Raw genomic sequence first — 11,327 nt, forward strand, 5'->3', positions numbered from 1 at the left:
TAAATATATCAATTCATGTGAATATGACTGAAAAATTTCATTTTTTCTGAAAAGGTGGTGTCTATTTACTTGTGACCACTCAGTGTATATATATATCGGGCTAAAGATATATTTGATGAGATTGGTGCTTCCAATAAAAACGAATCAGGAAAAGGATATTCTACTCAGGATGCTCCGAGTGATAACAGTTCCAAAGAAAGTATTATCTCTTATGAAGGTAAAGGCTCACAAAATAAGAGATAATGCAAAATTAGCTGGTGTAGACAAAGGAGGTCTTATAACAGACAGTCTCTGGTTTAACATTTGATTACGGGTGTCCTAGCTCATGATATCAGTGCAGGAGTATGAACAAGAATTGACGAACTGATATCTAAGAAAATTACACTGATCGAAGCTACATGTTTGGTAAACGAAGTACCATTACAAAGTATTATAAAACAATTTAGAGAATAATAATAATAATTAAAAAGATTAAGATAACATAAGCAACTCAAACATGACTCCATTCACAAATGGATGAATGTGAGTTGGAAGCTGTTCTAGCAGCTGGGAAAAAGAGAAAACGTGCTGAATTATTTCTTGGGAATGAAATTCGATTATTTATGAACAAATGGGTAAGTTTATTAAGTAATACGTAAAAATCAGAATACAAGTATTTATGAATGATTCCAAATAAACTACTAGATTAAATGTGCATTAGCTGCTCATTAAAAATAAAACAAAAACAATTATATGTTTGTATGCATTGTGAACCAGTTTTTTCCTCTGTACTTTGGTGATCACTGTCCATCCACAGTACAGCCACGTTTGAAATGATGTTAAAGAAATCAAAAGCTGAATGACTATACCAACGCTATTTTATCCTGTACAGTAAGTTATTCAGTATTTTATTGTATATTGAGATTGGAAACAATATCATTTTTAGAACTGTGTACAATAAATTGTTGTTTATTGAAAATTGAACTTTTAACTTTGAGGTGCCAATTATTATTATTATTTTGTAGACACTGTACGCTTTATACATACGGTTGTCGTGTTCAGTGTTTGGGCAATTTACTCAAAAGTTTTATTATGAAATAATTTCGAAGATGTCTAGTTTGTGTGTTCACACGTGAGTAGTTAGTTTAAAAACTATATTTCATTTAAATTTTTCAGAGGTCTAGAAAATATCATGTATAATTCATATAATAATATTCGTTACCTCATTTCATATTCTAGCATTTATCTGTCAGACTGTGTGCTTTGTTTGTCTCAAATAAAGTGTTTTGTTGTTTTGTTAATAATAACATTAAAATCATATTATTATGTATTCAACATATTTTGTTTTTCTGTTATGCTGTTGAAATTTTAATAAACAAATACAACAATTATATACCGACCCTGCACCAGAGAAGATGACAGGTCTGTTAGGCCCCTACAAGAATTCTTCTGACCCTATTTATCATTTCTAGTATTGATGCTATCGCTATATCGAAATTACAAATACGATATTTTGTTGTATTAAAGCTAAATCAAAGTATCTTACACGTTGTGTTTCAAAACAAATATGTGTATTTGTGAGATGAAAACTAGAACGAAACACGATCCCAAAATTAACAGCTTACCTGTTTATGTAGCTTCTTCATCCACAATAACAAGACACAAGAAGAAAGAGAAATTAAGGCAGCACCTTTGAATGATAGTAGCTTTCAGGAGTAGTACTAAGCTAACATTATTGAATCCTGAGATAAACTTCAGTAGTTAGAATGGGATCCTGGTGGCGGAAGTAAACAGTGCTTCCGCCCGAGGGCATAAGAGTTATTGAACCCGGATTGTTTGTTTGTTTGTTTTTAATTATGGACAAAGCTATACAAGGGCTATCTGTGCTCTGCTCACCACGGGTATCGAAACCCAGTTTCTAGCATTGTAAGTCCGCAGACATACCGCTGTTCCATTGGGGGGCTTGAACCCGGAACCCATTGAATTAGACATACATATTAATTGGTTAAATTTCCATATCATTTACATGTGAATCATCCAATTAACTAATCAACCTTTAACCAATAAAGCATTAATTAAATATTAATTTTAACTTGCATAGTTTATTTATTTGTTTGTTTGAAGTTAAGCATAAAGCTACATAATGGACTATCTGTGCTCTACCCACCACGGGTATCGAAACCCGCTTTCTAGCATTGTAAGTCCACAGACACGCCACTGTGCCACAGGGGAGCAACTTTCATAGTACGTAACGAAAGATAATTACTGGAAGTGATGCCAATTATTGACAATATTTATATGCTCACATAAATCAATCATATCTAATTATAGTGTGTAATGACAGATTCTCATGACGTGAAGCCAAGTATTAACAATAACTGAAGATAATTATAGTTTAAAACGCCAGTTATTAGCAATAATTATAGGCTCACAGGAATCGGTCATATCTAATTATGAATTGTAATGACAGATTCTCATTATGTGATACTAAGTATTGATATGATGATGTGATGTATTGACATATTTACGTACTGAAGTGATGTCAAGCATGGTTTGAGTTTTGCATAAATCATTCATATCCAATTATAGTAGGTGACGACGTATTCTCATATGATGCCAATTATTGACAACATTTGATGATAATTATAGTTTAAAAGAACTTGGTCATAAAGCATAGTTATAGTTTAAAGAAGCAACAGTTGTGTATGTAATGACACTAATGTAAAATAACTATAGAGTAAAACCAGGATATGACGTTGTCAACTTCCTGTTTGAGATGTATAAAAACACCCGAAAGGAGCTAACGTTCATTCTGTCTACAACCACTCCAAAAGAGAGTTAACTTCGTATATCTTCTATATTATGACAAACACAAAGGTAAAATTAATATTTGCTGAAAAATATTCTGTTCTCTTCACTCTTATTCCTCTTGTTTTATACATATTCCAGTCTTATTGATAACAAATAGCTATATTGATTGTGATTAATATGTTTCAATTTTATTATTAATTCCATTAATACGTGGTGCAACAATATGATTCATTGTATCTTTTCAGGAGATGTGAACCATCAGAATATTCTCATAAGTATCGGCTGTGAAATGACCAGTATATTGCAATTGTTATACTTAATGATGAAATGAAGATACGCCTTCATCAATATACAGACTATGTAAATGGCACGTTATACCTTACCCCAAAAAATGTAACGTTTACATATGTTGAATGGCAAGAATTTAAAAGACTGATACCATCAGTGACTAGGGCTAACATCTGAAATTCAGTGAGGATTTTGGTCTGGAACATCATAAATGCATTATTAGTGTTGAATGCGACGAGTTAAAAAATGTGTCTATTGTGTTTACAAGCCAATATAATTTTCGTAATTATATATCAAGTCTTATAACTTTAAAAAAGTATGAATGGTATCAGTTATGTGAACAGGTTTCTTTTATTGATTCATATTTAAATCAATTAAAACAACATGAGTCAAAAACTACCTTTAATTGCATTAATGATAATGTTAAAAATAGTCAATCGAAGTTTCTACTAAACATATATCATACAAAACTTAGAACTTGACAATCACGGTCAAGCTGCTCTGAAGATATCTGGTTATATCTGAGGACTGCTCTGACTCAATTAGAGAAAAACATTATATTAGATGTGTTTCAAGATAGAGTTTTGTAAAGTAAACATACATGCTTTTAAAATATTAAATCCCATTGGTTTTTGTTGAAAATGGTGAATTTATTCAAGAGCTATCTGAATTCCTCTGTAGAAAGGTTAAATGCATAAGATTAAGTAATTGTATTCCATATCATTGTGATGATTTAAAAAAAAAGATTTTCACGAGATTTGTTTTGTTCCGTCACATGATCTACAACTAAAGCTATTATGATTTAAGAAGATTGATATCTCCTACATAAACTCTGACTGTGTAGATGTGTTTTTATTTACACAGTCATTTAATTGAGCATTTAGATATTACCCAATTATTATTACACTGGGCCCTTAGAGTTATAGAGAATAGACATAATGTATTTCAAGTGAGGATTTATCCTGAAAAATTGTAAAGACGGGGGTTATTCTTTTTCTGAAGAAAATGATTTTGTTTAAATCATTGAAATTTAAATGTCCTTTTCAGGACCAAACAGATCCTGAGAAAGAGAAAGCTATTATTGCACATACCACCTCTACTGATGAAATATTTTCTCACTTCTAATATTTACATTACAAATCAGCATTAATCTGTTGGCTGATCTTTCAAGTTTTATATATCTTCCTTATCGAGATCAACTTTCTTACTTCTGTTCATGTATATGAACTTCATTCTAACCTGTCATTCTAAATTAGGGATGGCTAACCCTCATATAGCTTCGCACAAAGCTACACGAGGGCTATCTGCGCTAGCTGTCCCTAATTTAGCAGTGTAAGACTAGAGGGGAGGCAACTAGTCATCACCACCCACCGCCAACTCTTGGGCTACTCTTTTACCAACGAATAGTGGAATTGGCCGTCACATTATAACGCCCCCACGGCTGAAAGGGCGAGCATGTTTGGTGGGACGGGGATTCGAACCCGCGACCCTCAGATTGCGAGTCGAGCGCCTTATCCACCTGGCCATGCCGAGCCTTTACAGCAGTTATCTCAACATTTGCACTCGAGCACTAAGTTTAAAACTCTCTATACTTTGTCTGCTCCTTATCAAACATAACAGATATAAGATCACAACACACACTTTGTCTGCTCCTTATCAAACATAACAGATATAAGATCACAACACACACTTTGTCTGCTCCTTATCAAACATAACAGATATCAGATCACAACACACACTTTGATTAACGTTAATTTTTTCCCAATACTGTAGATTTCTTTGCTCTGTTGAGGGAAATGTTTTTATAAAGAGGGGATCATAAGACATTGAAACTGGTGACAAAATACGAGATTATGTAACAATGGCCATAAAGAAAAAATGTGAATATCAAAAATACCTTCATTTTTTTCGCAATGTTTAGCTTTTCCATCAAAGCCACAGTAAGGGACATCTGGAGGGGGTGTTTTGCGATTTCCAGGCCATTGAACAGATACACCATCAAAAAGACGAAACTGTTGTTTGGATCCCACATATGTCCCAACTGGCTGTAAGATAAAGACATTACTGAAGTAAATGCATTAGAATTTATCTGACATTAGCATATGTTTTATGCATATGACCAAAACAAGTAAATAAAAACATCGACAGACAGGTTTATTTCTTAATGTCTCGTAGAAGCTAAATATTTTATTTCAATAACGGTGAAGAAGAGAATGAAACAGGCCTCGTGTTCTTGAGTATACTCAGCTTCTAGCGACAATATCTGAACACTGAAAGGGAGAAAATCACGGTTCGATTAGAAACCTGATTTTAGTGTATGCTAAAATGTCAATATAAGAAAATGAATTATCCTACTCGTGTCAGTCTTAACTACCTTAGTATCGATATATAGTGCTTAAATATTTTACTTTCTCATAAACTTTCTGAATTTACTTACCTCCATCACTCCAGTGGCTTGATCCATATCATATAAAGTGTAGTCTGATTCACGGTCCCCATTTGAATTGATGAAAATATCACCTGTCATTCCTAAAAGAAAAAAAAAAGAGTTGATATTCATATTTAGTGTGTTTCATATTTTAGTTTTAAAATGAATTGTTTTTAGAAATGTAAGCCAAAACTATACGAATAGTTTGTTTTGCCTGTTTTTAGAAATTTTGCGCATATACACACAAGGGTTATGTGAGGATAGCTCTCCTTGACTATGAGGAAGGTAGTTAATCAAAAGCGCTATCCGTTATCTCTAGGGCTACTCTTGTCGGAACGAATAGTAGGAGTTGATTGTCACTGTCGTAACACACAGCCACAAAGTGTGAATCGCATTAGTATTATTGCAGCAACGGGACATAAACATAGAGTCATCAGATTCACAGTCCGGGCACGCTAACCACTAGATAACTTCCGACCCAAGACAACTTGTAATCCGCCTGGTCCTATAACATTCACTGGATTACGCTTTCAACAAATTCACAAATTAAGTTGGGTCAATGTTCCAATAACAGTTTAACTCCTTCATTAGTGCCTTACGTGACCTTGTGGTTAAGGGCACTCGATATGTAATCTACGGGGCGCAGGTTCGAATACCGTCATCGAAAACGCTCACCCTTTTAGCTGTGAGAACGTTATAATGTGTTGGTAACAGAAACTGCAGGCCAATTTTTGTATCATCATTGTAAACAGTTTATATGGTAGAGACAAGAGCCACTTAGAAGCCAGGAAAATACTGTAAACAGTTAGAAAACAGCGTAATATTGCCGTGACTCTATATACAGAACCAAACTTTTGGCCAGATCTGCGATACTGTCACAGCTGTCCCAAATACTGAAATGCATTTATCATTATTTATCTGAACAGTAAACACTTTCATATTGCATTAAAACAGCTTAATATATCTTTTTAGAATAACAGAAATATTCTGTCAGAAAGCAATAAAATGATTGTTCTTCTTCTGCTTGTTAAAGAAACAAATCATATAGTAAACCAAGTATAACCAGCATGAAACTGGGGTTTGACAAATTCAGCACATGTATGGTGTCTAGGAGCAGGCGAAAAATCTGAAGTGGGAGGGTAGTGTAGTGGACTTGATCTGTGGTTTGTGACAGTATTTCATTTTGGTTTTCATTAATCTTGTTACATGTACATTAATTCTTCCTTGTTCTAAGGGTTATCTTGTTACATCTAAGTTGATTCGTCCCTGTCCTGGTGGTTATCTTGTAACACGTAAGTTGATTTGTCCATGTGCTAAAGGGTAATCTTGTTACATGTTCTTTGTAGCTATTCTGTGTATTTTGTTTGCTGTAATTGCTTATGAGACCTCCAGTGGCTTTTAACTAAAAAGACAAAAAATATTTGGTTGGTAACTTGCTCTGTCAGCTGCAGTTCGAATCCCAATTCAGGTACAATGTTATTTATAATTAACTTAGAAATAACAGTCTGTATAAGAATCTGGAATTTTTTTCAATTTCGTAAAGTTCACTATATTACAGAAAAAAAATCGCAATATTTTGTTGTTAAACATAAAGCTATACAATGGGCTATTTGTGCTCTGCCTATCATGAGTTATCAGCGTTATAACCCTACTGATTTACCGCTGTGCCACTGTTTCCATTATCGTTAGGGTCAGTTTTACAGTTTTATCTCAATAAAATTGATATTATATATTTTTACAGTTTGAATAGTTGTATAGGGTACTTCACGAATATTCACAGACTCGTTTTCCTGATTAACATAAAACATTCAAACTCTAGATATATATATATATATCGTAGGTAAAATACTTATACCCATATACTTATATCGTATGTAAAATACTTATACCCATATACTAATATCGTATGTAAAATACTTATACCCAGATACTTATATCGTATGTAATATACTTATACCCATATACTTATATCGTATGTAATAATACTTATACCCATATACTTATATCGTATGTAAAATACTTATACCCATATACTTATATCGTATGTACAATACGTATACCCATATACTTATACCGTATGTAAAATACTTATACCCATATACTTATATCGTATGTAAAATACTTATACCCAGATACTTATATCGTATGTAATATACTTATACCCATATACTTATATCGTATGTAAAATACTTATACCCATATACTTATACCGTATGTAAAATACTTATACCCATATACTTATATCGTATGTAAAATACTTATACCCATATACTTACAATTCCAAAAGACTTGGAGTTGCTCAGTGAAAATTGGTATTGATTAATACATAGTTTCTTTTATGAAGATTTTTTTGGTGGTTTATCTAACTTACAATGTACATAGAGGCCTGTTTTCCTTATTAAAATAAAGCATTCGAACTGTATATATATATATATGCATCACATTATGAAAAAATAATATTCCATTCTCTTTCGTTCTTTACCTAGTGTATCACTGTATACGTAACATGCTTAAAATTTAGCTGTTTTCATTAATTAATATAAACTAAATGCAGTAGAATGTGTCAAATGGAAGAACAGAAAGTATGTTTGTAATAATGTTATCATTTATTACAGTTTAACTATTTGATCGCGTTCTTTTTGCTTATAGATAAATTAGTTGAATGTACAATCTATTTATAGGACTGTTTACCATATAAACATAAAACATTCAAAATCGATTATATATCATATAAAAAACATTAAGGTTATACGTCCAAATTAAAAATGTACAGTTATATTGAGTTTAATAACAAACAAAGTGTTTGAATAAACTAAAAATTATTATTCTGTTTCATTGTGTTTTCGTATAGTTTGACTATTTGTATAAGATACTTCATGCTTTACTCATATGATTATACATATACTACTTTGACTTACAATCTGCGTAGTCCTATAAAGGACTATTTTTCGTATTTAACCTAAAACATTAAACTCAAGATATTCATGCTACGTATCATATTCATACACTACATTAACTTATAGTTATTTAACTCTGTAGAAAATCATTTTGTTCCAACTAACTATAGTAAAACTAATATCAAGCTTTGTGAAACGGCTTTCTAAAGTTCAATGAAGCGACATCTTTGGTACTTGACACACAGTTTAAAGCCCATAACATATTTTAGGAACTCTGGATAAGTTACTCCAGGTTTTGTTATAATATATATGGCGTACTTCAAGGTTTACATATATCTTAGTTTAATTACAATATGGCCATGAAAAAGACACATTTTCCCTATTAACATAAAAACATTCAAACTCGATATATTTATCTTATGCAACATTCTCAGATGCATACATTAATATAACTTACAATCTACATAGTCCAGAAACTGACCGTTCCGCATCATTTTATAATTAAAATGTACAAACTCTACATAAATGTTGTATGTATCATATCAAATAACTGTCATGCAGTATAGTTTGACTTTATGGTTTATTTATATGATTATACATACACTAGTTTATCTTACAAATAAATAGTCCTGAAAAGGACTGTTTTTTGTGTGTGTTTTTGTTAGCGTAAGCATTCAAACTAGATATTTTCATGTCAAAATGAAAAAAATAGTAAGGCGGTATTTAATTTATCATGACTAATACAACTCTGTTATCGTTCTTGTGTCTGTTTTTGTCTTCTAATTATTAAAACTTTACAGGAAATCATATTGCTACAACAAAATACAGTAACATTAAAATTTTCGAAATAAACGATTTTCCGTTCATGAAATCCATTTACATATGTAATTTTCTCAGATTTTCTATTATTTAAACGAAATGATATATATAGCAACAATTACCTTTTTATGTTTTGTTAGAGCATCTTGTAGCACATCACAATTTCTATGGTCATTTCGATTTAAGTACACATCTATAAAGTGTAAACGCTTTATTTAACTGTCGGTATGCTGAAACTATCTTCAATTGATGCTAGGGGAGTCATATATATCACAATGGGTTCTTTACATGAGAAAACAGTCAGGTTTACATTACGCTCTTTCTGCATAACAATAATTCCAAGCGACTTGTACTACAAAAGATCTCAGTTTAGTATGTAAGCGAGAGTTTAATTTAGTTTATAAACGATAAGTATAGATGTATTCCACAAGTGTCGTATTAATGTATTGTATTTAACAATACAAAACATGCTTTCAAATAAAAAGATTTTATGTTCACTAGACATTAAGAATTAAATTATAGCTAACTAGCTAACGAAAAGATTTTGTACCATTGAACTTTGACCTTAATAACCAGAAAAATGGCCTTACACTTCAAACTTGTGTTATAGTAACTCAATATCTGTTGTTTACCAAACGTTGAAAAGGTAAAGGATAATCATGGTTGTCCTCTAATTTCAACACTCACACAAAATTAAATGTTTATATGAATGAGAATATGTATGTTCGGCTTGTTTAGAAAGGTGTTTTATATATATTTGATACCTGATTATCATATTAGAATGAATAATGTAATTCTTGTGTGTATCGTCACGTAAAACATGTCATTTTTAAATCTTTTGTCATTAGTTGTCAGGGTTTAAAATATGAGTGGGCTGAGGATGCTTCTACAGTAGGTGTCTGTGACTTGTTGGCGATAAATTTGAACAATAAACAGACAGCACACAATCCTCTTGTTTTAAAATATTATATCCAAAACAAGTCAAACTATGTACAAAGATTATTTACACTACAGATATCACAATTGTATCTCAAACTCTAAATAATTCTCTTTTCTTGTCGAAAATCCACACAGGCTAATTCAATTACTTTAGAACCCTGTTGACAAGGGGATTTTTTTTCTCTGCTATTATCACAATAATATCAGTGAATAATTCACTTACGTTACCCCGTGGGTTACCATGGTTGTATCCTGAACTTTATATAATTGTCTCGCTTTTGTCAAAGTCCAGGCAGAAGGGTTCAATTACGTTAGAACACACTTTGACAAGACAAATTATTCTCCTTATCTTTGTTAAGGTGTGAAACTCACTTTAAAATATCGCCCGTTATGGCTAATCACTCACACGCCAGCTAACTTCATGTTTTCTTTCACAAACTAATTTTCTGACTGAACTGCACTTGACTTTATTGAACTTTACTTCACTTTAGTTCTTATCTTGTGCTAGCTTCGTCGCCTATATTTACACGTTGATCACTGAAGAATCGAACTTTCTGTAAAGTACGCGAACGACGTTGATTTAACAATACTCAGTCAAGGTAACAAGAAAAATCGGGAAGATTCGAATAACGTGACGTCAACAATTTTAGTAAAGCTTCGACAACAATGTAATTGCAAACACAACGTACGACTCTTAACGAGTTAAGTAACCAAACTTGTCATAACTATCGCCTTTAAAATGATTAACTTTTAACTCTTGTTATGAAAACTAAACACTCATTAAATATCATTTCACAAAATAAATTAAACAATAATACTTATACTAAACACTCTTGTATATCCAACATCAGTCATATTTAGCATCCCCACAACTCAAGAAAACCTCCACATCGAAGTCTACAAACAGATGACTCTTAAAGCATTAAACGGAATTTTTTTTTGTTGTTGTTGTTGTGATTGTTTCTAAAATGTGTTCATAATTTTGCCATTATATACATTCCTGAAAAGAAGAAAAGAATGATTTTATGTTATACAAGGAAAACAGGCTGTACCAGTGTTGCATGTGGATAAATGTTTGATGCAAGAATTGGGCTAACCCTGTCTTTTCTATATCAATTCGTAACATCTGTATTTTTTGTTGTTGTTGTTTGATTTCGAATTTCGCG

At 32.0% G+C, this 11,327-nt stretch overlaps 1 protein-coding gene across 1 annotated transcript in view; it reads right to left on the bottom strand.

The window, feature by feature from the left end:
• LOC106465121 (atrial natriuretic peptide receptor 1-like) overlaps positions 1 to 11,327 on the bottom strand; it is a 145,663-nt gene that overhangs the window by 117,211 nt on the left and 17,125 nt on the right. The window contains exons 2-3 of the mRNA XM_022392956.1: positions 5,516 to 5,607; positions 4,976 to 5,123 (exon numbers count right to left, since the gene is read on the bottom strand). Coding sequence (XP_022248664.1) covers positions 4,976 to 5,123; positions 5,516 to 5,607 — 240 coding nt within the window. The remainder of the gene's footprint in view (positions 1 to 4,975; positions 5,124 to 5,515; positions 5,608 to 11,327) is intronic.

The sequence above is a fragment of the Limulus polyphemus genome, unplaced genomic scaffold (assembly GCF_000517525.1).
Source record: "Limulus polyphemus unplaced genomic scaffold, Limulus_polyphemus-2.1.2 Scaffold1843, whole genome shotgun sequence".
Classification (NCBI taxonomy): Eukaryota; Metazoa; Arthropoda; class Merostomata; order Xiphosura; family Limulidae; genus Limulus; species Limulus polyphemus.